This window comes from Microtus oregoni, unplaced genomic scaffold, assembly GCF_018167655.1.
Source record: "Microtus oregoni isolate MIOR12 unplaced genomic scaffold, Mior012 000006F_ref0000085, whole genome shotgun sequence".
Lineage (NCBI taxonomy): Eukaryota > Metazoa > Chordata > Mammalia > Rodentia > Cricetidae > Microtus > Microtus oregoni.
The window spans coordinates 52,019,410-52,047,335 of record NW_024543065.1 but is presented as its reverse complement, the minus strand read 5'-3'; the positions used below and the strand labels follow the sequence as shown (position 1 = coordinate 52,047,335).

Below are 27,926 nucleotides of genomic sequence, written 5' to 3'. Positions count from 1 at the left end.
GGGACACAGAGTAGGTACGTGACTTTCTGTTCTTAGGAGATTCCACTGCCTGAACTTTGATCCCACGCTACAAGCAAAGATTGAAACCTTCCTGAAATGATTCAGGAAGGGGTGTTGTGTCCCAGAGCCCCTCCCTGTGGGGTGTGGAGAACCAAGCTTCTAACACCCTCCTCCTCTGTTTGCCACCTCTTTCCACACACTAAGGAACCCAAGCCCCAGCCCTCCTCCCTCAGACTCTGCAGTCGGGCCCCTTTAGGGCAGCTGCCACCTGCAGTCCCCTTCCTTTTTCTAGAACCCGCCCTCTGCTCCCTCCTGGTTCCGCCCCTACCTGGAGCCTTTCCCCGCCTCACCCCTCCATCTCAGGCTATCCGAGAGACCCACGGCTGCGATGGCATCCCCTCGAGGATGGCAGTGGGGAGAGCCACGAGCGTTCGGCCGGGCAGTGAAGCTGCTACAGCGCTTGGAAGAGCAATGCAGGGACCCCAGACTTGTTATGGGGCCCCCGTCGCTGCGGGTCCTTCTGCCCCGCACCGCTCAACTACTTCGAGAAGTGGCAAAAGCCCGGCGCGAGGCTGAGGGAGACCCCGAGGGTCCCGGTGGCGCTGGGGATTATTTGGTCATCTACCTGGCCAATCTGGAGGCCAAAGGCAAGAAGGTGGCCGAGCTGCTGCCACCCCGAGGCAAAAAGGATGCGAACGAGGAGGTTTTCCGGGAGGGCTCGAGATTCAGGTGAGCACTGACCTGCCTCAGAAACAAGTCATGAACTAATGATTTCCGGATCGCGCCTCCAGCCACCTCCTCCCTCAGTCCCAGGGGTCCAGGCTCAGCCCTCCTCCCTCAGACCCAGGGGTCCAGACCCAGCCCTCCTCCCTCAGACACAGGAAAACTAAAACACCCCATTTTTTCTTCCCTTAAGCCCCCATGCCGCCAATCCCCCTCTCTTCCTTTTGTGGATCACCTTGCAGCTGGGGTCCAGACGTGAGTCTCTCCTGAGGGCCTTAGATACACACCGCGTTATGAATGTAGGGATCCCAGAGACTTCCTGTTGAGGGGGTGAGTGTGCTCACCTCTGGTGTCTGAACACTGGGTCAGTCCCGGACCTGCGTGAGTGCCATGAACTTCGGTTCCTGAAGCCTAGGCTAAGGACCTTGGACTTGCTAGCTCTCTCTCCTGAGGAACAGGTGCACGGGAGGACTGGAGCCTGGATCCCAGAGCAAGGTCTAAATCAGTGTTTGGTTTGGCTCCCACGCCCTAGCAGTGGCTTCCCTGGCTTATAGAATCGCCTCAATTCATGAGGAAATGAAATCAATCGCCTGCCTGCCCATATTGTTTAAATTCTCATTATCCCCAATTATAACCCATGAAAGAAATACTACTCCAAATATATTTATATACACTACATGGAAAATGCATTTTTTTATTTCATCAATTTATTTCTCTGTGTGTGTGTGTGTGTGTGTGTGTGTGTGTGTGTATGTGTGTGTGTGTGTGTGTGTCCCGGTCCCAGATCAGAAGACAGCTGGACCAGTGTGCTTAACAAAATTGTTACAATTGTTGCTTTCTTTTGGCCTACCTTGTTGCAGGCTGGTGTAAACTCCAAGCATCTGCTGGCCCGGTGGCGGGGAGAGGAGGGTGCTTAGAGGAGCTGTTCTCAACCTGTGGGTCGCCAGCCTGAGGTTGATTGCTCTTTTTATGGGATTGCTATAACCATCCGAAAACACAGATGTTTACATTCTGATTCATAACTGTAGCAAAATTACAGTTATGAATTAGCAATGAAAATAATTTTATGGTTGTGGGTCACCACAACCTGAGGAGCTGTATTAAAGGGTCACAGCATTAGGAAGGTTGAGAACCACTAGCTGAGAGGTTAAGAGGGCTTATTCCTCCAGCAGAGGACCCAGGTTTACAGCACCCAGGATGGATGGCTCACAATCACCTGTAACTCCAGCTCCAAGGGATCTGACACCTTCTGGCCTCCTCAGAAATACACACTCATGTGCACATACCTACACACACACACACACACACACACACACACAAATAAAAACAAGGTTTTTTGTTGTTGTTGTTGTTGTTGTTTTGTTTTTCGAGACAGGGTTTCTCTGTGGCTTTGGAGCCTGTCCTGGAACTCGCTCTGTAGACCAGGCTGGTCTCGAACTCACAGAGATCCGCCTGCCTCTGTCTCCCGAGTGCTGGGATTAAAGACGTGCGCCACCATCGCCCGGCTAAAAACAAGTCTTAAAAAAAGAAAAAAGAATCATTCCTTACTCTGGACTGATAGTGGTAGCAGAGACTTTTGACCCCCGTACTCAGGAGGCAGAGGCAGGTGGATCTCTGTGAGTTCAAGGCCAGCCTGGTCTATATAGTGAGTTCTAGGCCAGCTGAGACTACATAATGAGACCCTGTCTCAAAAAACAAAACAAAAAACAAAAACCAGGAGAACGAAAGAAAAGAGAAGTGTACCTTCCCGTCTGAACCAGCCAGAGCTGTGGACGGCAACCTCACTGGGCTACACAGCTCTGCGTTCTGGGAAGCTAGGTTGCTAAGAAACTGCCAGAAGCCCTGCAGACCTGCCCAAGGAAGTTATTAATATAAATGAGAAATATAATAAAATCAGCATGCACTGAGTGTTAACCCAATATGATGTGCAGGTTTTGTTTGATTTTGAGAGGCTGGAGATGGAAGCTAGGAACCCAAGCATTGTAAGCAGAGGCAGTACCGCTGAGTCACGACCCCACAGATCACTGGGGGATTCTAGGCAGGGGCTCTACCACTGAGCCACACCCCAGCCCCTCATTGAGGGATTCTAGGCAGGGGCTCTACCACTGAGCCACACCCCTAGCCCCCAACTGCAGGATTCTAGGCAAGTGCTGTTGTTCTGCTAAGTGATAGCTCCAGGTCCAGGGACCCCTTTGATGGTTCAAGGCTACTTTGGATATTAGCTTCCACTTTTCCTTCATAGATGAGGAAACTGAGGCTCAGAGAGGAGAGTCCTCAGGACAGAGATCGGCTCCTTTGGTGCATTGACTTAGAGGGAATCGGAGGGCCTTGCACCTGTAGCCACTCTCCCTGTGTCCAGCGTGATGCTCATAACCTTTCCCTGCAGGCGACAGCTGGCCAAGCTGGCCCTCATCTTCAGTCACATGCACGCGGAGCTGAGTGCACTCTTCCCTGGGGGGAGGTACTGTGGACACCTGTACCAGCTCACTGAGGGCTCCGCCCACACCTTCTGGAGGGAGCACTGTGGAATCCGGTGAGTGAAACTTCAAGGCCAGGGGATGGTGGGCTGCAAGTCCCTTAACTACCCTCCCCAATGCCCTGAAGTGTGTGTGTGGTGTGTGTGTGTTTGTGTGTGTGGTGTGTATATGTGTATATGTGTGTGCGTGTGTGGTGTGTGTGTGGTGTGTATGGTGTGTGTGTGTGGTGTGTGTGTGTGTGGTGTGTGTGTGTGTGTGTGGTGTGTGTGTGTGTGTGTGTGTGTGTGTGTGTGTGTGTGTGTGGTGTGTGGTGTGTGTGTGGTGTGTATGGTGTGTGTGTGTGGTGTGTGTGTGTGGTGTGTGTGGTGTGTGTGTGGTGTGTGTGTGTGTGTGTGGTGTGTGGTGTGTGTGTGGTGTGTGTGGTGTGTGTGGTGTGTGTGTGTGTGGTGTGTGGTGTGTGTGGTGTGTGGTGTGTGGTGTGTGGTGTGTGTGTGTGTGGTGTGTGTGTGTGTGGTGTGTGTGTGTGTTTGTGTGTGTGGTGTGTATATGTGTATATGTGTGTGCGTGTGTGGTGTGTGTGTGTGTGGTGTGTATGGTGTGTGTGTGTGGTGTGTGTGTGTGTGTGGTGTGTGTGGTGTGTGTGTGGTGTGTGGTGTGTGTGTGTGTGTGGTGTGTGTGGTGTGTGTGGTGTGGTGTGTGTGTGTGTGTGTGTGTGTGTGGTGTGTGGTGTATGGTGTGTGTGTGGTGTGTGTGTGTGTGGTGTGTGTGTGTGGTGTGTGTGGTGTGTGTGGTATGTATGTGTGTGTGTGTGTGTGTGTGTGTGGTGTGTGTGTGTGTGTGTGTGGTGTGTGTGTGTGTGGTGTGTGGTGTGTGTGGTGGGGACCAGTAGCCTCCTGTTATAGACCCTCCCTACATCCGCTTCCGCGACCCCACCCCTTCCCATCCAGGTGCGTGCTTCCCTGGGCAGAGTTCCAGTCCCTGCTGTGTGCTTGCCACCCTGTGGATCCAGGCCCCATCACCCAGGCCTTGCGTTCCACCTTGGACCTCACCTGTAGTGGCCACGTGTCTGTCTTTGAGTTTGACATCTTTACCAGGCTCTTCCAGGTCAGAGAAGGTCAAAAGTGGACCTAGAACTTTGGGTCCGAGGGAGGAGATGGGGCCTGGATCTGAAGGAGGAGGGCTGTTTGGACCACTGAGTCCTGGGGAGAGAGGGCGCATGGTTTCCTGTGTATAGTGTGCAGGGCCACCGTGGGTGTCAGCATGGTGACGGAGTCTTGAACCTGAAGATCTTCGATCATAGATTACTTCATAGGTCCCTTAGTGACCCTCTCTGTCCCTCCCAGCCGTGGCCGACCCTACTCAAGAACTGGCTGCTCCTGGCTGTCAACCACCCCGGCTACATGGCCTTCTTGACCTATGATGAAGTCCAGACGCGCCTGCAGGCCTGCAGGGACAAACCAGGCAGGTGAGCAAAGCCGGCTCCATGGGCCAGGGCTGGGTAGTTCAGGGATCCAAGTCCTGGCTCGCAGGCAGGAGAATCCTTGAGGTTCTGAGAGACCAAGAATCGAGGTTTCTGGGAACCCAGAGGTCAGGAACTCTGCAGCTGGAGGCCTGTGATGTTCTCCTGTAATTCCAGCACTCAGGAGGAAGAGGCAGGTGGGAGTTCAAGGTTTCAAAGCCCGCCTGGTCTACAGAGTGAGTTCTAGGACAGCCAGGGCTACACAGAGAAACTCTGTCTCAAAACAAAGCAACAAAAACCAAACAAAACCCCTAAGTTCTGATGCCCAGTCTTTTTTCCTGGGGCCCCCTGGGTCAATCCATGGCTGAGCAACTAAAGCAACAATACCTGGTCCAGCAAGGAGTCCTGAAGGCCCTAACCGAGATAAGGCCCATCTCTGACAAGTCAGAGGCTATGTGGTAAGCCTCTTTGTTTGGCTTTGTTTGGAGCTAGGGTGTAGACAGAGTTTTACTGTCCTTACTGCCTGTTTCCCAAATAACTACTCAGAGTCTTAGTGTTAACTATAAACGCTCAGTCAATAGGCCAGGATTATATTCTTACATTTTAAATTAACTAATATATCTTATCTGCCCTCTGCCATGTGGCGGTACCCTTATTAGCATGGCGTGTTCATCTCCTGTTCCCTCTGTGTCTGATTGGCACCGTCTCTGACCCCCATGACTCTGCCCTTCTTCGTTCCAGGATCCTTTTCATCTGATTTTCCTGCCTAGTCCCATCCTGCCCTGCTATAGGCCAGTCAACTCTTTATTAGGCAAGAGAGTAATACATATTCATAGTGTACAAAAAGATTGTTCCGCAGCGATAGGGCTTGCTTCCTATAGCCCAGACTGGCCTCAAACTTGCCGTGTAGCTAAGGACGACCCTTGAATTCCTAGTCATCCTTCCTTTACCTCCCAAATGCTGGGGTTACAGATGTTACCCTCACACTCAGCATTTTGCTGAAATTTATTTGTTTTCTTTTGAGACAAGGTCTCCCTGTCGCCGAGCTGGGCTTGAAATTGGGGACCTCTTGCTTTGGCTTCCTGAATACTGGGATTATAGGTGGGCAGCATGCTCAACTTGTCCGGCCTCTGAAATATTTCGAACGTGAGCCCTCGTGGGTTAGAGCAGGAGACCGGGAAAACTGACATTGGAGAGACCTTACTTCCTTTCAGGTCAGGGGCTCCTTAGGGAGCTAAGGATAAAGAGCTGAGTGCACGGAGGAGCATGGAGGTTGAGGGAAGATATCTCTGCAGGGCTCTGGAAGGTCAGGGTAGAGAGCAGCTGCTTCCCAGAGCTCTCCATTCACTATGAGCTGTGGGCAGAAGATGAAGGAAGAGAGAGGGGAGGGTCTTTCTCAGTCTGTCCTCTTTCTCCATCTCTGTCAGTCCCTCTGTCTCTGTCTCATACCAGGCATTCTGATCAGTGGTAACATCCTTGTCCAGATGGGTTCCTAGACAAGATTTCTGTTAGGCCAGGCTAGCCTTGACCTTGCTGTATAGGGCAGGGAGGGAAATTATAAAATTGAAAGAAAGAACCGGAGTATGGGATTCCAGCACGGATGGATGCAAGCTTTCAAGCCCTTTATCGGGGGTCAGTGTCTGGGTGTGCTTTGCCTTATTTTTTTTCCTGTATTAGCCTGATTCTCAGTCGTGACCTGTCCCTACGGTGAGCAATGGCTGAAGCGATAGCCATGCACCCTTCCAGTCTATAGTTAGGGTGGGGAGCAAAGCACTGCTAGCTACCACAAAGGATGGGAAGATACCTGGATCCCGGGCGCGGCAGACAGATGGGTCTTTCCATCATGGGCAGCAGCGGCCACTCTCTCGCTCCATCCCACTATCTCCCCACAGCTACATCTTCAGGCCCAGCTGTACTCGCCTGGGGCAGTGGGCTATTGGGTACGTGAGTCCCGAGGGAAGCATCCTACAGACCATTCCTCCCAACAAACCCCTGTTCCAGGTGCTCCTGAAAGGACAAAAGGACGGCATGTGAGTCCCCAACGCGAAAGGAAAGGGGTGTCAGCAAAATCCAGATTATGCACAAACCATGACGGGATGGTGCAGGGTGGGCAGACACACCAAACTGCAACGCCACAGGCGCCCAGCAGGGGGCGGGCAGGATCTCGAGTCAGCGGAATGTCTGCGTCCACACAGCAGGTTACATGACACTGGATTCCTTACTTGGTCTGGGCTCCAGAGTCTGTGTTTCTGGAGGCTATACCCTGCTCTAGGATCTATATTGGCGGGGCAGGGGTCAGGGAAACAGCTAGACTGGTGGTTTTCCACCTGTAACCTCAGCTTTTTCCAGTTTCCTCCGGGAAGTTGCCCGCGGTAGGGTGAGGAGGGGAGGGGCTGGCTGCTCTCCCCTGTTCTCCCTCACCCAGATTTTATCTGGTTTGCGCTGCTGGGGACCAGTGACCCAGCTAGGCAAGGAGCTACCAGGGAACTGCATGGTTAACGTGAGATAGAGACGGAGATGAGAGAGAGAGAGACAGAGACAGAGACAGAGACAGAGACAGAGAGAGGTGGACAGACAGACAGCAGACATGTTGCTTCTCATTGTTCCCTGGGGTACTATTCTATAAGATGGCAAAGGCCTTGAATCATCACAGAGTTACTCCTCTGGGGAAGAGGCAGGTTCTCTTCACCTTCATGACTGGTCCCATTGCTTTTATTACATTATTTATGTTATTAGTTTTTTTTTCCCCTTTGGCCTTTTGTTCTTTGTTTTGAAAGTGTATTGATTATGAGCATGAGCAGGGATGGAGTGTGTGTGTATGTGTGTGTGTGTGTGTGTGTGAAAATATTAAAGGCACAGGAGGATCCTGAGATCTGCATTCTAAGCTACATAGTGAGACCTACTTTCAGCAAGAAAAAGAAAAAGGTATAGGTCATGCTGTGGGCATGACTCAGCAGTGGAGCCCCTGCCTAGAATCCCCCAGTGAGGGGCTAAGGGGTGTGGCTCAGTGGTAGAGCCCCTGCCTAGAATCCCCCAGTGAGGGGCTGGGGTGTGGCTCAGTGGTAGAGCCCCTGCCTAGAATCCCCCAGTGAGGGGCTGGGGTGTGGCTCAGTGGTAGAGCCCCTGCCTAGAATCCCCCAGTGAGGGGATAAGGGGCGTGGCTCAGTGGTAGAGCCCCTGCCTAGAATCCCCCAGTGAGGGGCTAAGGGGCGTGGCTCAGTGGTAGAGCCCCTGCCTAGAATCCCCCAGTGAGGGGCTGGGGTGTGGCTCAGTGGTAGAGCCCCTGCCTAGAATCCCCCAGTGAGGGACTAAGGGGCGTGGCTCAGTGGTAGAGCCCCTGCCTAGAATCCCCCAGTGAGGGGCTAAGGGGCATGGCTCAGTGGTAGAGCCCCTGCCTAGAATCCCCAAGTGAGGGGCTAAGGGGCATGGCTCAGTGGTAGAACACTTGCATAACATCCTCCAGGTCAGGTTTAACACTGTGAAATGCAGTAACAGTCACAGGACTGTTCCTTCCAGTAACCTTCCAGGACTGGCTTTGAAGAGCCATGGGATCCTGGACCGGCAGATGTTTGGATTCCTTTCTTGGTTCTCAGGCTAGAGATCAAGGTTCAATGTGACTTCCTTGAGATGATCAAGTGAACAGCTCTGTCCCAGGGATTGGAGAGTATACTTGCTCTGGGGAGTCCCAGTGTGGGATTGTGGCAGGTCCTAACACACACACACACACACACACACACACACACCCTGGATAAACGAGGTAGGCAGGTCCTTGTGAGTCCAGCCACTCGGAGCCCAACTCTGTTCTCTCAGCCTCCTCTACCCTGATGGAAAGAACCACAACCCAGATCTGACCGAGCTGTGCCAGGCAGAACTCCACCAGCGCATTGAGGTATCAGAGGTGAGTCTCATACCTACACCTGCGACCCACACCCTGTTCCTACCCCCAACTTGCCTCAGCTCAGAGACCTCAAAGGTAGTGCCAACATGGGGCTATATGACCTCAAGCCAATCCTGGCTTCTCTGAGGCTGTCTGAGTTCTTCTGCTGGGAACTATAGCCTCTGCAGCCTCCTTCCCAGGGGGTTTTATTGGATATGAAATAAAGAAAAGAGCTTCTGAGATAATCAGGACAGCTGATGCAATTGAGTGTTTATCAGCTCTGAGTCTGAACAGACACACAGGAGAAGAGCCAAAGTGTTTGTCTTTTAGTTTTTAGGATGGAACTCAGGAGCTCGTGAATGCTAGGCAGGGGCTCTACCGCTGAGCCACAACCCCATTCTTGTTTGTTTGAGACAAGTTTTTTTTTTAGTAGCCCTAGCTGTCCTGAAATTCACTCTATAGACCAAGCTGACCTCAAACTCACAGCCTGCCAATAACTTTATTGACTATACTGCAAAGGACTGGGAATTAACAGAAGTTCTAGCCAAAGGCACTGCAGCCAAGCCTGAGGACCTGAGTTCAGCTCCCAGGATCCTCGCAGTTGAAGGAAAGAGAAGAGTCCTGCTGGCCGTCCTCTGACTTCCACGTGACTGATGGGCTGCAGGTCCACAGAGTACCACCAACAGCTCAGCTCTTGCCCCCCACATGGTGGTATTATTATTATTATTATTATTTATTTTGAGACAAGGTCTCTCTTTGTAGACCTGGCTGTCCCTGAACTTCTTATGTAGTGGTCCACCAGGCTGGCCTCAAACTCTCAAAATCCAACTACCTCTGCTCCCTAAACACTGGAATTAAAAGTATGCACCACCTTGCCTGGCCCTTGGGTTTTTGATACAAGGCCTTTCTATGTAGCTGAGGCTGGCCTGGAGCTCCCAATCCTCCTGCCTCAGCCTCTGGAGGAATTACAGTCCTTTGACACCATGAGATTTTTTTATCCTAAATAATTTCATTCTTTATTTGATATATACTCACTATTCATATTATTTTAATATATATATCTTAAGTATTTATTTTTATTATTTAAAAAATACTCTATATATGTGAGTGTTTGTCTGTAGGTATGTGTAGTCTCTGTGTGCCCCAGAAGTGGGTGCTGGATCCACTGGAACTAGAGTTACAGATATTTGTGATCTGACATGTGGGTGCTGGGGTTTGAACCTGGGTCCTCTGGAAAAGCAGCCAATGTTCTTAACTGCTAAGCCATCTCTCCAGCACCTATTTTTACTTAATTATGTGTATATGTGTCTATCTGCATGTGGACTTATGCTTGTGAGCCCAGGTGCCCTCGAAAGCCAGAGGTGCCGAATGCCCCTGGAGCTAGAGCTCCAGGCGATTGTGCCACTCCCTGGATGAATACTGGGGAACCTACCATGGGTCCTCTGCAAGAGCAGCATAGACTCTTCACAGTGGAGCCATCGCTCCAGCCCCTTCTTCATACTGTAGCTGCTGTTTATCTGAAATTCAAGTGGAATGGAACATGTCGTATTTGCTAAATCGAGTAGTTCTGGGGCTGGAGAGGTGGCTCGGTGACTAAGAGCATTCGCCGTTCTTACAGGGGACCCCGGTTTGGTCCCCAGCACCCACCTGGCAGCTTCACCTGTAACTCCAGTCCAGGAGATTCAGTGTCCACCGACACCAGACACACAAGTGATGCACAAAAAATACATGCAGTCTTTCACACATACACATAGAACATAAACAAGAGTCTTTAAAAAAAAAAAACAAATGGCTAAAAAAGTTAGCATTCCTGAGTAAAGACAAATCCAGAAATCTTGTTTGGGGTTGAATACATGCTTGGCCTGGTGGTGACATGTGGCTATAATTCCACTGCCGGGTAGGCTCTGGTCTGCCTCTGGGTCACTTCGTGAGATCTCTTGGCCAGGAAAGAAAACGATGATGACAGTACCTGTGAAGGCCTTAGGTGCACTGGCCTTCAACCTGGCTGTGGTTTTATGTGAGGAATTTTATTTTGTTGTCATTTGGTTTGGTTTAATTTGGGTCATGACAGAAGCTGACCTTGAACTTCTATCTCCCCTGTGTGTGCTCCACCCCCAGTGCTAGAACTAGGGGTGGAACAGGCGGACACTGTACCAGCTGTGCTCCACCCAGACTTGGGACAGCATCCAGGCTGGCACAGATGCCGGGGACCGTCCTCCCAAGCCTCCCCTCACCCCATCCATTTACCTCCCAGGAGCAACTGCAGCTCTATGAAGCCATGAACTCCACATTTGAGCTGTGCAAGATCTGTGCTGAGAGGGACAAGGACGTGAGGATCGAGCCTTGTGGGCACCTTCTCTGCAGCCACTGCCTGGCTACCTGGCAGGTGGGGCTGCCATTTGTCATTTTTCCGCCCCCTCCCTCCCCTAAAAGCCCCGTCTAGATCTCCCAGGGGCCTCATGAGAGAACAGAGGTCCGGTCAGGCCACTCAGGGCCCTGGCTGTCTGAGTTAATGTCTCTGGACCCACCTCACCCTGAGTCACAGCCTTCATTCCTCCCTGAGCAGCTACATAATGGGTTTTAGAAAGGGCTCCCTTCTTCCTTCCAGCAGGCCTGTGTGGCGTCAATAGCTTTCCCTTACCAGACCTTGACCTCAGCATCTAAAGGCTAGAACTAAATATTCCATCATCAGTGGTACAAGGAGGGGCCAGCCCCTCGAATCCCTCAGCAAAGACCTGAGCTCTGCTGGCCTAGGCCCTGGCCTGCGAGTCCTTCCTGGATTCAGACCAGGCCAGCCCCATTCCAACCCTCTCCCCTACGCCCACCCATTCCAGAGCTCAGCTCTCTCCAGCCTTCCCTCCCTACATCGCTTTGTGCATTTGACGTCAGAAGGGAGACAAGAGGGTAATTGACATTCTTCTTCCTTGTCCCCAGCAGTCGGATAGCCAGACCTGTCCCTTCTGCCGGTGTCAGATCAAAGGCCATGAGGCTGTGAGTATCTGTCAGGCACAAGAGAGGTCCGTGGAGTTCAGAGCCACTGCAGAGGAAGCCAGAGACAACTGTCACCAAGAAGCTGTGTGGAATCTGGACCCGGTGAGCAGGGACAGGCAGGGCCTAGAACCACTGTTCCCAGGGTCTGATGGAGGAAGGCTTGTGTATGATGGAGGGGGCTGAAGACTAGAATCTTGGTCTAAGGGAGGAGGCTGGGACCTGGCCTCTGGGTTTGAGGGAGAGGGTCTAGAATGGGAGTGTCTGCCTGGTTGAGTCTGGCCTGGCTTTCCCAGGCAGTGTGACCTGAGGGTGAGACCCTGTACCCGCGGCAGGGAGTCTGCACAGTGCCCCCTGCTGGACACTGTGAGGAATTAGCCACAGCCGACCTCCCCTGTCTCCTTCAGGTGACTCCCGCTGCTCCCCCATTGCCCCCTGAAGATCCGTCCCCTAGGAGACCCCAAGACAACGGCTGGCTGACAGTGGTGAGTGACATCTGAGATGGATGTGGTTAGAGTCTCATTTCACCTCCATGTGGCCACAGCTGGGGTCACACCGATGGACTCCTCAGGATGCCCTCCCCGCTTCCTCTGTTTGATGTGGATGAGTGCTTTGGCTGCATGTCTTTCAGTCCACGGTGAACATGTGGTACCCATGGAAGCCAGATTCCCAGTTCCAGAGGGTTATGCGCTGTCATGTGAGAACTGGGTACTGAGCCTGGGTCCTCTGCAAGAGCAGCCAGGACTTAACCGCTGAGCCATCCCTCCAGCTCTCCTCTTCCACCTCTACTTCCTCCTCACACCCCCTCCTTCTTCGCCCTCCTCTTTCCTGTCCTTTGGGAATCGGGCTCCAGTATGACATCCACGCTGGCTGAAACTCTCCATCTTCCTGCCTCAGCCTCCTGAGTACCGGAACGAAGAACGCTCCTCAATCCAGCTCCCGCGTGCTCACTCCTCAAACGAGCTTTGTTTCTCTTTCTTTCCCCTCCTACTCCACACCCCTGGACCCTCCCCAACGGGGAGGGCAGCTGTCCCCGCAGCCTAGCTCAGTGCATGCTGGCCCCGATCAATACCCAGCTGACTTCAAACAAACAACTCAGGAAATCCGGGAACGTTATTCTATCACAGCAAACGAGAGTCAGCAGGAAGGGGGGGGGGGGGGGGGGCGAGAGCCCAGGGAGAGAAGCTAAAAACAGATCTGGACCCATGGCCAAAGGCAAATGGAAACATTAGGAGGTACTCAGCTGGCTCCCTGAGGACAGGGAGGGGCCGCAGCCAGGACAGCAGCATGCCGGTCACCTCCAGCCTGATGGGTGCACCTTGGCCTGGGCCGCGCCCTCCGCCTGGCACGAATCGCCGCTGCTCCTGTTCACATTCCTGTCAACTCCTACTCCTTGGCTTTCCCTACACACCAGGGAAGAGAAAGCCCTGAGCCTGCCTGCTTCAGGAAATATGACTATTCTTTTGAGAGCAGTTCAAAAGTATGTGGCTTTTGTTACGTCCTTCACCCCCTTCCCTCATTATTATTATTTATTTTTTATTTATTTTTAGTTGGTAGAGTTTTTATTTTTTTTTTATTTTTACTTAAAAAATTCCACCTCCTCCCCTCCTCCCATTTTCCTCCCTATTATTTTTTTTTTAAGATTTTTTTTCCAGGCCAGACGAGGTGGCACAGGTCTTTAATCCCAGCACCTGGGAGGCAGAGGCAGGCGGATCTCCTGGGAGCTCCAGGCTAGTCTGCTCTAAAGAGCAATTCCAGGACAGCCAGGACTACACAGAGAGATCCTGGATTTTTTTGGTTTTTTTAATATATATTTATTTTAATGTATGATTGTTTTGCATGTGTGTATATCTGTGTGTGGTGTGCATGCGCACACATACACACGCATGCATGCACACATGCCTGGTGCCCAGAAGAGGGTATGAGATCTCCTAGAACTGAAGTTACAGACAGTCCTTAAGCCTCTGTGTGAGCGCTGGGAACTGAACCCCGGTCCACACTGGCATGTCTCTTCTATCTGTGTAGGCCTGAATGTATGTTGTGTAGCATGTGCATACAGGTGTGTACAGTGTCTGCAAAAGTCAGGAGAGGGCACCAGAACCCCTGGAACTGGAGTTGCATATGGTTGTGAGTCACCTTGTGGGTATCAGAAGCTGAATCTGGCTCTAAATCACTGATCCATTTCTCCAGCACCCCTCCCATCTTTATTTTCAGGTTCTAAGAACTGAACCCAGAGTCTTGTATATTTTAGACAAATACTCCACTGAGCCACGCCCCAGCCCCTCACTGGGGATTCTAGGCAGGGACTCTACCACTGAGTCACACCCCAGCCCCTCATTGGTTCACTCTGGGCATGGGTTACCTCTGAGCCACACCCATAGCCCCTCCCTTTCTTTTTAAAGGGGGCTCACAGCTTCTTCACATACTCTATTTCTGTGACAGCCACGGATCCAGAGGAGACACCGCGAAACCCATTATCCCTGGCTCCAGTTTACGGAGCCTAGGAACCAAATGATGTTCTATGGTCTGTATGGTGTGTGACATACCTGGGCCTACCACCAAAGGCCACCATGGGCACTGGATGGGCCTTCTTGTTTTCATGGCTGTAGTTAACATAACGAGGATTGGTATACAGTCCTTCTGCGTGTGCTTTCCAGGCAGAATCTTACTACATAAAGTCGGGGCTGTGTCTGAACTCAGATCCTCTTGTAAAGCAGGGCTGTGTCTGAACTCAGGTCCTCTTGCCTCGGCTTTCCCAGTCCTGTTATTGTGGATCTAAGCTACCAAGCCTGTCCTTCCAAGGCCAGCAAGCCTCGCCCACCACAGCACCTCCTACGTTGGAGCCTTGCCCCTTGGCTTCTGGCCTGTCATTCCAGTCTCCCAGAGGCCTTTGCAGCTGCCCCCCTCTCTCTGGCCAACATCACTCTCTCCTTGACTTGAAAGGCCTCCGAACATCTGAGCTGTTTCCTTGCTTGGGAACTGCCTTTCGTCCCTCCTCCCTCCGCCTCGCCCCACCACTGCAAGAGCCCTTCTTGTTTCTCCATGTATGTCAGTTCTACAGAACAGAGATGTTTTTCTCCCTAATGCTGTGTCTCCAAAGCCTAAAACGATGCTCCAGAGATGTTTGTGGCATGAGTGGATGGGTATTTTTGAGACAGGGCCTCACTTATGTTTGCTATGTAGTCAAGGATGGCCTCCTAATTCCTTTTTTGGGGTTGGGGCTTTTTTGGGTTTTGGGGGGATTTTTGGTTGGTGGGTTTTTTCGTTGTTGCTGTTGTTGCTTTGATTTGTGGGGGAGGGGTTCTTTTTTTTTTTTTTTTTATGAGAAACGGTTTCTCTGTAGCTTTGGAGCCTGTCCTGGAACTTACTCTGTAGACCAGGCTGGCCTCGAACTCACAGAGATCTGCCTGTCTTTGCTTCCCAAGTGCTGGATCTAAAGGCATGCGCCACCATCATCCAGCTGGTTTTGTTTTGTTGAGACAGGGTTTCTCTGGTCCTGCTGTCCTGAAGCCAAGCTGGCCTACAACTCAGAGATCCTCTTGCTTCTGCCACCACAGCCAGCCCCAGTTGGGAGATTTCTGTTTTCTTTTAAAATTTACTATTAGCGTGTGTGTGTGTGTGTGTGTGGTGTGTGTGTGTGTGTGTGAAGCTCTCAGGTGCTGAGGTCAGAGGGTAACTTTCAGGAGTTGGTTCTCTTTCCGTCGTGGGTTCCGAAGATTGACCACAGGTCATCAGGCTTGACCAGCACTTCTTCCTGCTGAGCTGTCCTGCCAGCAGTGAAGTTTTCTTCCACGCAGAAGGAAAGGGTGTTGTTGTTTTATTTATGATGGGTTGGACTATTTTAGATTTTATTTTATTTTTTAATTTTTATTTTATGTGCATTGGTGTTTTGCCTGTGTGTGTTTGTATGTGCAAGTGTTGAATCCCCTGGAACCGGACTAACAGACAGTTGTGAGCTGTTATGTGGGTGCTGGGAACTGAACCCAGGTCCTCTGGAAGAGCAGTCAGTGCTCTCTCCAGCACCCAAATTTTAATTTCTTTTTCTTTTTTAAAAATATTTATTTATTTATTATGTATACAATATTCTGTCTGTGTGTATGCCTGCAGGCCAGAAGAGGGCACCAGACCCCATTACAGATGGTTGTGAGCCTCCATGTGGTTGCTGGGCATTGAACTCAGGACCTTTGGAAGAGCAGACAATGTTCTTATCCTCTGAGCCATCTCTCCAGGCCCCTATTTTAGTTTTCTTAATTGTGTGTGTGTGTGCTTCTGCCTCAGCACACTTATAGAGGTCAGAAGACAATTTACACAACTCAGTTTTCTCCTACCCCGTGGGCCCTGGGGATGGAACTCACTCAGGTCGGGAGGTTTGACAGTAAGCATCTTTACACAGTGAGCTGTCTCACTGGCCTGACATTTCCTAATTCCTTCCTTCCAGGCACCCCTCACCCTGCCCAGACTCCGAGCTCCCCTTCCTTTACCAAAAATGGCCTCAGTTATGTGGGAGGTCCCCAGCAGGCCCCAGGCCAGGGAGGGGGCCACAGGGTAAGTAGAGAGGCCCTGCCCAGTACTATGAGAACTCAAGGTCTTGGAGGGGTGGGCAGAGGAAAAAGACTGAAACAGTTCTGACCAGTGATTCTCGTGGCAGAAGCTCCTGAGCGGGAATTCACCCCTCCAGCTGGCCCTGTGTGGCCCCAGATGTGTCCAAGATCTAGAGGCCAGGTGAGTCCTGCTGCCCTCCTTTGTCCCAGGTGGGACTAGCTCTGATGCCACTGTCAGCAGACTATTCACCATCCTGCCTCAAAATAATGAAGGGGGTGGGGTTTCAGCAACATAGTTCTTCCAGACAGGGTTTCCCTGTGTAACAGTCTTAACTGTCCTGGAACTCCCTCTTGTAGACCAGGCTGGCCTCAAACTCACAGGGATTCTCCTGCCTCTGCTGGAGAGTGCTGGTATTAAAGGCGTGTGCCACCACCGCTCAGCCCATCTTATTATTTTTTTTAAATAATGTATTTCATGTGTATTGGTGTTTTGCCTGCACCTGTGTCTATGTGAAGGAGGGTTTCGGGTCCCTTGAACTGGAGTTACAGACAGTTGTGAGCTTCTGTGTCGGTGCTGGGAGTTGAACCCCTGTCCTCTGGAAGAGCAGTCAGTGCTCTGAACCACTGAGCCATCTCTCCAGCCCCCTAATTCTTTTTTTTTTTTTTTTTTTGGTTTTTCAAGACAGGGTTTCTCTGTGGCTTTGGAGCCTGTCCTGGAACTAGCTCTGTAGACCAGGCTGATCCAGCCCCCTAATTCTTATTCTTTTTAAATTACGTGCATGCATTTCCTTTGTGGTGGGGATATGGCACATGCCACAGCATGTGTATGTGGTCAGTCAGATGACAGCTTCTGGGAGTCCTAGGAATGGAACTCAGGTCATCAGGTCTGCAGACAGTTCCTGCTGCACCGTCTTGCTGGCTCTCTGTCTCTAAAAAACAACAAACACAGTTTGGGAGAGACAGTTCAACAGATAAGAGTGGGTTCTGCTCTTGCAGAGACCTAGTCCAGTTCCCAGCATCCATATCAGGTGACTCCAGCTCCAGGGGAATCCATCGCCCCCCTCTGGCCTCCTCGGGCATTGCACTATCAAACACATGCACACACACACACAGACACATTAATTAAAAATAAACTGCTTTTTTTTTCTTTTGAGACAGAATTTCTGTGCTAGCCTTGGCTGTCCTAGAATTCACTCTGTAGACCATGCTGGTTTCAAATTCAGAGAAACGCCTGTGTCTGCCTCCTGAGTGCTGGGATCAAATTGCTGGGATCAAATGTTCTATCACTGCCTGGCTAATAAACTTCTTTTTTTTTTTTTTTTTTTTTTTTGGTTTTTCGAGACAGGGTTTCTTTGTAGCTGGCCTCGAACTCACAGAGATCCGCCGGCCTCTGCCTCCCAAGTGCTGGGATTAAAGGCGTGCGCCACCACTGTCCAGCCTAATAAACTTCTTTTAAAAAATACAAATAAGTCAGGCAGAGGTGGCTGGTGCCTTTAATCCCAGCACTTGAGAAGCAGAGGCAGGAACAAGAACAAGTTCCAGGACAGTGAGGGCAGTTACCCCATTCAGAAAAAAACAAGAAATATAAATAATAAATAAGTAAACAAAGCTCTAATGCCCTTTTCTCCTGCCTGACAGGGCACCTGGACTGGAGGAAGGGCGCCCTGGGGCTGGAAGGGGTGATGAAGCTGAAATAAAGTGAATCCTGGCCCTTCAGTCCTCCCGCGTGTGAGGGACACCAGCAACGCCATGGGGGACAGTCTGACCCCTGACACCTCCCCTGTTAACTCAGGAACCTGGGCCCCTTCACCCTCAGACCTTCCCACCCATCAGAGCCGTAGGCTCCTCCTTCAGACATGGAGTCCCCTAACTACATATCCAGTCCTGGCCCCCACCCTGTGACCACCTCGTGGGACCAGAAACCCAAATCCAAGATCACTTGTTTATTTTTCAGTTAGGGACCTGGGTTGCTGCATCTGCTCTATCCCTATATAGCCCAGGCTGGACTCCAGCGTGCAGCAATCCCCCTGCCAATCCACAGACAGCTTCCCTCCTCCCCTTCTCCCAAACTAGTGTGACCATGGTCTCAACCAGACCGCAGACTCTTCCCCAGCGTTGCTTAGAGGGACTCAGGGTCCATTTGCTTTAGGTGAGACCCTGCCATGTGTCCATCCTCCCACAGCCCCTCTCTTACCCATTCTTCACTGGGGCACTTGTGCCGTGTGCCCATAATATGCTGGAGGAGGCAGGCCTGGACTGGCCTAAGGTGGGCAAAAGAAAACAAAAATGTTGCTTTGGAAGGGGACAACAGGGGACTATAGGAAGCCAGAGGGAGGTGCCTTGCCTGACCCAGGTAATGGAGGGAGGCTTCCCGGAAGAGGGGTGTCGAAACTGAGACTGTAGAGAATCGGTGTCCCGTGGGAAGGGTGCCGGAAAGTTTGACAGATAAGTTACTAATAATAATAGGCAACAGAAGCCACCTCGGGAACACAGGGGAGTTATTGAGAGGAGCTTTTTGGGTCAGTCACAAACTCCCAGGAGCAGCTTGGAGAACTGGGATTGGAAAGCCTTGAGACTAGTGGCCGCTAGCCAACAACGGTCACCAACTGAAACCTCTCTACAGAACCGGTTTGATGAGGACACCACAGGTTCCCCAGTGACCAGATCTTGGTGCAGTCACCCGCTGCCTGCAGTCAATAAGGCGTGGCTGCCCTTCTGTTCAGCACGCACTCATCACAAGTCACTCCTTAAGAGTGGTGGATGATGGCGGCGATGATGATTTAACTGCTCGGCGTTGCTGCAGGTGGAGAGTGGAGGATGGAGTCTCACTTGAGTGCCTCTGGCTCAGTGCTCCATCAGAAGATGAAACAAAGGGGTCCCTGACCAGGAACTATCACTTAGCAGAACAGCACTTGCCTAGAATCCCCCAGTGAGGGGCTCAGGTGTGGCTCAGTGGTAGAGCCCCTGCCTAGAATGCCCCAGTGAGGGGCTGGGGTGTGGGTCAGTGGGAGAGCCCCTGCCTAGAATCCCCCAGTGTGCAGGCTAGTTTTATGTCAGTTTGCCATAGGCTAGAGTTGTGAGGGGGGACCCTCAACTGAGAAAAACCTCCGCAAGATCAAGTCTGTAGTGTATTTTCTTCATTTTCTTTTTCCTCATTTTTTTTTTCTGATTCCTTGATAGTTTCTCTATGTAGCCCTGGAACTCGCTCTGTAGACCAGGCTGACCTCAGACTCAGAGATCTGCCTGCCCCTGCCTCCTGAGTGCTGGAATTAAAGAAATTGCACCACCACCCTGCTAGGCATTTTCTTGATTAGTGATTGATGGGGGAGGGCCCAGCCCATGGTGGTGCCATCCCTGAGCTGGTGGTCCTGGGTTCTGTAATAAAGCAGAACAAGACAGTGGGCAGCACCCTCCATGGCCTCTGCATTAGCTCCTGCCTCCAGGTCCCGGCCCGGCTTGAGTTTCTGTCCTCACTTCCTTCAGTGATCACTGCAAGCGAAAGTCTAGTAAACCCTTTCCTCCCCAAGCTGGATTTTGGTTATGGTGTTTCCTCACAGCAATAGTAACCATAGCTAAGACACCCAGGGAGGGGTAGGACATAGCTGAATTGTAAAATATTCCCTCAGGATGCATGAGGTCCTGGACTCCATCCCAGCCCCACCCCAGCCCCCAAAAAAGTTGCTGGAGAGACAGACATGGTGGTTCACAGCTGTCATCCCAACACTCAGGAGTCGGAGACGAGATAATCCCAAATTCAAGGCCAGTCTAGGCTAAATTGCAAGAAAAGACTATCAAGTGGCTGGAGAGCGATGGCTGCTCTTCTGGTGCTCCTGAGTTCAATTCCCGGCAACCACATGGTGGCTCACAGCCATCTGTAATGAGATCTGGTGCCCTCTTCTGGCCAGCAGGCATACATGCAGGCAGAATGTTGTATACACAATAAATAAATAAACAAATAAATAAATAAATAAATCTTAAAAAAAATAAAGACCCAAGCTCTCAGATATGGAAAAATGACCATCCCCATGATCCTGGCAGAAGTTGTGCAATTTCTTTTCCCTCATGATGGCTGGTGGCACTGTTTCTAGTACCTTTTGTTGGTTGTGTACCAGTCCCCAAACTACACAGATCTGAGAGGAAGAAACAAAGACCCTATTTTCATACCTTCTTTCCATTCTTTCTTCCTTCCTTGTTTGTCTTGTGTGCTAGGATGGAACCCAAGGTCTCTGGCTTGCTAAGCAAGTATCCTGTCATTGAACCACCTGCCCCAGCCCTTACTGGGGGTACTCTACCACTGAGCCACACTCCAGCCCCTCACTGGGGGGGTTCTAGGCAAGCACTCTACTGCTGAACTGTGGAACCAATTCCCACTTCCTTGTGCAGGGAATGTCAAGATCTGATTATAGATGGTTTTGTAGGCTGAGAAATTGTTTCCTTCATCTTTAGAAAATCGGATCTGCTCCAGCTGTCATGGCTGGGAAACCTAGCCAAAGCTGGCTCCCTCTGCAGTATCCACTCCTAATTCAAAAGTCTGGCATGGTTTTCCAAGCTTAGATCACCTCGGCTCCCAGTGGCCACAGCCAGCAGCTGTCACTGTCAGTTTCCACAGAGGGTGTGGAACTTCCGGAGAAGGCAAGAGTGGGCAGATGGCAGGTAACTGATGCCCCACAGGCAGTGGGTAAAGCTGCTTGGAATCGAGTCTGACCGCCTAGACTGGGTCCCTGGAATAGACTCCAGAAGTACTCTCTGACCACCACTAAGCTATGCCCCATCTTAATAATAATGTATTTAAAAAAATATATAATTGACCACCCCTTTGGACACTCTATAGACTTATACCCTTGATGTTCACAGGGTTTCTCTGTGCATCAATCCTGACTGTCCTGGAACTCACTTTGTAGACCAGGCTGGCCTCCAACTCACTCACAGAGATCCACCTGCCTCTGCCTCCTAAGTGCTGGGATTAAAGGCATGAGCTACCACCACCTGGCTGGTGTTCACTTTTTTATCTTGGACTTTTTTTTTTCTTTTTTAATTTGTCATGTAACCAATGCTGGCCTATCATGTAGTGAAAGCTGCCTGAACTCCTGGTCCCCCTGTCTCTACCTCCCAAGTGCTAAGGTTTCAGGTATGTTCTTCCATGCATGGCTTTTGTCTTTTGGTGTGTGTGTGTGTGTGTGTGTGTGTGTGTGTGTGTGTGCGCGCGCGCGCGCGCGCGCGCACGAGCATGCGCGCACATAGTGGAGTCCAAAGTTGAAGTTGAGCATCTTCCTTAGTCATTGTGGTTTGAAAGAAAATGACGCCCAAAGGGAGAGACACTGTTAGGAGGTGTGGCCTTGCTGGAGGAAATGTGTCACTGTAGGGACAGGCTTTGAGGTCTCTTTTCTCCAGTTTCACTCAGTCTGACAGGCAGCCAACTTCCTATTGCCTCTGGTCAAGATGTAGTCAGCATCATGTCTACCTGCATGCCACCATGCTCCCCATCATAATGATAATGGACTGAACTTCTGAAACCATAAGATGCCAATTAAATGTTTTCTTTGTAAGAGTTGGCATGGCCATGTTGTCTCTTTACAATAATAAAAACCAAGACAGACATGCTTCAGGCTCTCTGCCCAGCAAGCACCTGCCATGTCCCTGGGCTCTGCCTCTTGTGTAGCAGTTTCCTCCCAGTTAAAGCACTCCATCCTGGAGAGGAAAGTTCCAGGCTTGTTAAGACTCAGGAAGAAGGCAATTCACAAGTCTCAGGAAGTCCCTGAAACTGACCAGCTGCACAGATGCCTCAGTTCCCAAGGTTATACAATCAGTAAGCAGTGCTAAAAAGAAGAGATTCCTGATCTGTTGAACTGCATGCAGGCTGTGCAGTGTATGCTCCAGGGTTCAGCATCCATGCCAGGGTGCTTTTAAGTCATCCCTGCTCCTGTTAAGTGACCCCAGTACACTCATTTGTTCACTTTTCTGTCATTGGCACTCTGTCCGGGATGACTAGACATTTTCACTTATTTCCCCAGGAATAGCATCACACACACAACACTGCCCCACAAATACATGCTACCAGCCCCCGCTTTTATGTGAGTAGGTACTGGGGATTTGATCTCAGGGCCTTATGCTTGTGTAGCAAGCACTTTATCACCTGAGCTATCTCCCTGGCCCTGTTTGTTTTGTTTTACTCTTTGAGACAGGCTTTAACTCTAACCCAGGCCAGCTGTCAGGGACCAGTCTCAACAAAGACAGCTCTTGTCAGGGTAGGGGTGTGGGGATTTAGAAATATTAGTAAAGAATACAAAGACACATGTGAAAATAATAAAACAGAAAAACAGAATAGTACCAGGAGGGAGTTCCAATGAATACTGAAATCCTCTGCCTTTCCTTTTCCTGACACTTTTATACCCCAATACCACAGGGAAAAAGGCAAAAGACTGCTTTAACATGAAATGAAGAGCAACTAGAACAGTTAACCTGCTCCAACACTTTGAGACATCAAGTCATTAGCATTCTGTTGTTTAGGCAATGATCCCACCCTAGACCAAGCATCCTGAAGGCAGCCACTCCCAAGGTCAAACCTCCTGTTTCAAAAGAACAAGCAGAAGTACGCTTGAATTTCCTGACCATTGGTCAGGGTGGAGTGGACCTAGCTGTATAAGCCATCTTAATGTCAAAAGACCAAGTAACCATATCCTGATTCAGGATGTGTAGCCCTGACCATTGTAACAATTGAGCAAACTCAAATTCTCTGACCTTCAAATGAGGTAGAAATAGGCTCACATTTTTGGGCCTCCACAGCCAGTCTGAAACCTGTGTTTCTTATGTCTTTGTTTGTTGTTGCTTGAAACAGAGTCTTACCATGTACTCCCCTTTGCGGGCCTAGAACTATTTAAACCAGGCTGGATTTGAAGTTTTGCTGGTCCTCCAGCCTCTGTCTTTACATGTATGGTAATACTGCACACAGACACACACACACCATATGCATACATTTACACACACTCCCCACACATACATACCACACACACACTTACCATACACACCCACCCCATACACTTACCATTCACACACACACCACACACTCACCACACACACACACACACACACACACACACACACACACGGCCCAGACCAATCTTGACTCCCTTCTCCTATACTCTTCCATGCTATGACTACAATTGTGAGCCCAGCCTGCCCTTGGTTTTTTGTTTGTTTGAGATTTATTTATTTATTTATTATGTATATGATGTTCTGTCTGCATGTATGTGCCTGCACACCGGAAGAGGGCACCAGATCTCATCATAGGTGGTTGTGAGTCACCATGTGGTTGCTGGGAATTGAACTCAGGTCCTCTGGAAGACTATCCAGTGCTCATAACCTCTGAGCCATCTCTCCAGCCCTGCCCTTGGTTTTTATATTTACACATTGCCCCCACCAGAGCAGCTTTCTGAGAGATCCTCACACATGCAACTCTCCACATTCAGCCCAAAGTGAACTCACACAACAAAGAACATCAGCAGCTGCTCTCCAGCCCCAAGTCTGGCAGCAGGCAGAATAACCATCCTTCCAAACACGCCATGGGCCCATGTTCTGTGAGCTGTGAACTGTTGTGCCATGTATGGAAAGTGGAGAGAGAATGAGCAGAAGCTTCTGCCCCTGAATGTAGCCCCAGTGCATGAGAGGCTGAGAAAGGAGGCTCGACAGAGCTCATGGCCAGGAGCTAGAGAGAATGCTTACAGCACTGGCGGAGGACCCAGGTTCAGTTTCCAGAACCCATGTGGTAGTTTACAGCGTTCAATGACTCTAATTCCAGGGGCACCCTCACCCTCTTCCTGCCGCCATGTGCACACAAACACACCTGGTAATATACATATGTGCGCGCACACACCTGGCGCATATACATATGTGCGCACACACACCTGGTGCATATACATATGTGCACACACACACACCTGGTGCATATACATATGTGCACACACACACCTGGTGCATATACATATGTGCGCACACACACCTGGTGCATATACATATGTGCGCACACACACCTGGTGCATATACATATGTGCGCACACACACCTGGTGCATATACATATGTGCACACACACACACCTGGTGCATATACATATGTGCGCACACACACACACACCTGGTGCATATACATATGTGCGCGCACACACCTGGTGCATATACATATGTGCACACACACACACCTGGTGCATATGCATATGTGCGCACACACACCTGGTGCATATGCATATGTGCGCACACACACCTGGTGCATATGCATATGTGCGCACACACACCTGGTGCATATGCATATGTGCGCACACACACCTGGTGCATATGCATATGTGCGCACACACACCTGGTGCATATGCATATGTGCGCACACACACCTGGTGCATATGCATATGTGCGCACACACACCTGGTGCATATGCATATGTGCGCACACACACCTGGTGCATATACATATGTGCACATAAAATAAAAGTAAGCAAAAAAACATTTTATTTATTTATTTTGGTTTTTCAAGACAGAGTTTCTCTGTGTAGACCTGCCTGTCCTGGAACATATTTTGTAGATCAGGCTGGCCTTGAACTCAGGACAGCCAGGGCTACACAGAGAAATCCTGTCTCCAAAAAAAACAAACAAACAAATTTAAAGCTAGAGAGAGAGAGAGAGAGAGAGAGAGAGAGAAGAGGAGTTCAAAACCATCCTGGTCACCGAAGGTGAGGGGATCATTCTGTGGATAGAACCCTTGGCATACAAGCCTGAAGTCCTAAGTTCACATCCCCAGAACCCTACTGAAGCCAGACAGGAAGCATGTATGTGTGTGTGTGTGTGTGTGTGTGTGTGTGTGTGTGTGTGAAAGAGGAGATGGAAGGGTCTGCTGAAGCGTGCAGGCCAGCTTGCCTAGTGAACATGGTGATAAAGAATTCTCAAACAAGGTGGAAGGGGAGAACCAACACACATGATCATCCTCAAAGTGACTACCATGTTTGATGCCATGTGCACATGCACACACACATACACACAGAACAACAACAATAATAATAATAGCCTGGTGTGGTGGCACATGCCTTTAATCCCATACCGAGAGGCAGGCAGATCTCAGTGAGTTCATCCCAGGCTGGTCTACAGCGTGAGTTCCTGGCCAGACAAAGTGATACAGTAAGACGGTCTCAAAATGATGACAATGATGACGATGACGATGTTGATGATAAAAGATTAACTAAGCTGGCATAGTGGTGGCACAAGCTTTTAATCCCAGCACTTGGGAGACAGAGGCAGATGGATTTCTGAGTTCAAAGCCTGCATGGTCTACAGAGTAAGTTCCACAAAAAGAAAGAAAGAAAGAAAGAAAGGAAGAAAGAAAGAAAGAAAGGAAAAGAAAGATTAATTAAAACACAGCCAGACAGAGGCGGAGCAGCATCTGTAACCTAGCATTTTGGAAGAGATGGAAGGAAAATCAGAAATTTATGGTCCATTCTTGGCTTCATAGCAAGTTCTAATCCAGCCTTGGCTATGCAAGATCGCATCTCCAACCAAACAGCAATATAGTCTAGTAAGGAGCGTTTGTGCCAACTTGTGACTCAGCTCTCAGAAGTACAGCACTTGGCTGCGGTGGCTTGGACAACAGTGGCCCTCATAGGCTCATGTATTTGAATGCTTAGTTACCAGGGAATGGAACTGCTTGAGAAGGATTAGGAGGTGTGGCCTTGCTGGAGGAAGTGTGTCGCTGCAGGTGGGCTTTGAGGTGTCGAAAGCCCATGCCACATCCAGTATGCCTCTTTTTCTCAGCCTGAGGATCCGTATAGAGCTCTCAGCAACTGTTTCAGCATTGTTTGTGCCACCCTGCTCCACACGGTAATGATAATGGACTAAACCTCTGAAACTGTGAGAAGCAAGAGCTGCCTTGGTCGTGGTCTCTCTCACAGCAATAGAACAGTGACTAAGACAATGGTTTGGTGGTTAAGACACCTGTTGCTCTTTCAGAAAACCAAAGTTCAGTTCCCAGCATGTGCGTGGAGTGTCTCAAGATATGTGTAGCCCCAGCTCTGGGAGCTCCAGCACCCTCTTCTGGCCTCTGAAAGCAGCTACATGCACATGCAGACATACACATATACACATGAAACATTAATAATTATTATAAAGCCTATGGAGAGATGCATACAGCTAATTGGCCGTTTCTCTGCACTTTATTTAAGGGACAGTGAGATAGTCATGAGTCACACAAGAGCCCGTGTTCAACAGAGGACTGTAAGATCGTATCAACTGATGATGTCCTACGTGTGATTTCTCTTGTGGAGCTGCTTTGTGATACTCACATGAGGGCACAATTGCCTAGCAACGCCTTTATCTGAACGGATGTCCATTGTTAGAGACACGTGACTGTCCATCTGCACACACACACACCAGTCAAGAGGACGAAATCAGAACATGTCTTTATTCAGTACCCAGTATTTCTTTGTCTAAAGTCAGGGCACTGTCCTAGGCACTAGAGATACAGTATGACCCTTGCGGAGTTACTGCTTCTTGGGGCACAGGTTCTGTGGCAGACAGAATTTATCCCACCGCGATAAATGTGATGGAGAAGGGAAACATGGGGCGGCTGGGGACTGGGACCTGAAGTCCTCTAATGAGGCAAGTCACAGGAGGGATGAGAAGCAAGCAAGGAGGAAGGCACTCCGTGAAAAGATGCCCTGGCAATGGGGGCAGGAAGGGCAAAGGTCCTGGGATTGATGGGCTAGCGCGTCAGCAGAGAGAGACCAATGTGATAAAAATACGGCTTGAGAGGGAGAGTGAATGGCAGATGGGGCCAGGGAGGGAAAAGGTCAGATCTAGGACCTCACAAACCACAGAGAGAATGATGGCTTTTACTTTCAGCAAGATGGAGCCGTGGGCGGCTTCTAAGAGAACAGTGGCCTGAGCTGACTCACATCCCCGCAGGATTCTTCTAACTGTTGAGTAGGACCTAATTGTAGGGACAATGGGAGGTGACATTGTGATACGAGTTTCTACAAGTCCAGGGCTGATGCCTTTCTTCTGCTCTCACCATGTGGCACTTCTTCACCCAGCACCTGGCCTGCTGACTTCTCATGGTTGCAAAGGAGGTGGTTGATGCTAGGCTCCCATCAGGGTCCAGACCCAGTTAATCAGGTACACAGGGCGGAGACAGAACAGGAAAGAGGCAGCTGATGTGCCAGTGTGGAAGAGGGTCCGACAAAACACTTGGGTACTGTGTGAAAATGCCATCTAGAAGTGTGGATGGCATCCTATGGTGGCTACTCTGGTTTGAGTTGGTTTTTTTTTTTTTTTTTTTTTTTTTTTTTTTTTGGTTTTGGTTTTTTGAGACAGGGTTTCTCTGTGGCTTTGGAGCCTGTTCTGGAGCTCGCTCTGTAGACCAGGCTGGTCTCGAACTCACAGAGATCTGCCTGCCTCTGCCTCCCTAGTGCTGGGATTAAAGGCGTGCGCCACCATCGTCTGGCCGGTTTGAGTTGTTTTTAAAGATTTATTTTTATTTAGTTTTTAATATTTATTTTTAAAGGTTCATTTTATTTATTGTTGATTTATTTATTTGCTTTTTCAAGACAAGGTTCCTCTGTAGCTTTGAGGCTTGTCCTGGAACTCGTTCTTGTAGACCAGGCTGGCCTCGAACTCACAGAGATCCCCCTGCCTCGGCCTCCTGAGTGCTGGGATTAAAGGCATGCGCCACTACCGCCCGGCTTTATTTTATTTTATATGTCCAAATCTTTGCCTACATGTACCTATGTTCATTCGTGTTTGCCTGGTGCTCTTGGAAGCCAGAGAAGGCATCAAATCCCCCTGGAAATGGAGTTACAGGCTGCTGTGAGCCTGACTGGACATGGTACCAGA

At 50.1% G+C, this 27,926-nt stretch overlaps 1 protein-coding gene across 4 annotated transcripts; it reads left to right on the top strand.

The window, feature by feature from the left end:
• Nucleotides 1-205: 205 nt before the first annotated feature.
• On the top strand, nt 206-19,313 carry Cblc (Cbl proto-oncogene C). 4 transcript variants are annotated; one of them, XM_041655008.1, is made up of 12 exons: nt 206-729; nt 3,110-3,256; nt 4,148-4,304; nt 4,544-4,665; nt 6,552-6,689; nt 8,470-8,557; nt 10,791-10,922; nt 11,474-11,629; nt 11,932-12,009; nt 15,963-16,069; nt 16,173-16,246; nt 17,704-19,313. In XM_041655008.1, the coding sequence occupies exons 1-11, from the start codon at nt 389-391 to the stop codon at nt 16,180-16,182; spliced, it is 1,476 nt and encodes a 491-aa protein (XP_041510942.1). In that variant the 5' UTR covers nt 206-388; the 3' UTR covers nt 16,183-16,246; nt 17,704-19,313. The 4 variants fall into 4 exon arrangements, with proteins under 4 accessions (XP_041510942.1, XP_041510941.1, XP_041510940.1 ...); XM_041655007.1 differs by having other exon boundaries at nt 11,471-11,629; nt 16,176-16,246; XM_041655006.1 differs by having other exon boundaries at nt 11,471-11,629.
• The last annotated feature ends 8,613 nt before the right edge of the window (nt 19,314-27,926 follow it).

Excerpts from the sequence above, each read along its gene's own strand:
- Cblc (XM_041655006.1), top strand. The coding sequence starts at position 389 with ATGGCATCCCCTCGAGGATGGCAGTGGGGAGAGCCACGAGCGTTCGGC. Across the intron at positions 4,666-6,551 it reads TGCAGGGACAAACCAGGCAG|CTACATCTTCAGGCCCAGCT; the intron begins GTGAGCAAAGCC and ends ATCTCCCCACAG. Across the intron at positions 8,558-10,790 it reads AGCGCATTGAGGTATCAGAG|GAGCAACTGCAGCTCTATGA; the intron begins GTGAGTCTCATA and ends TTTACCTCCCAG.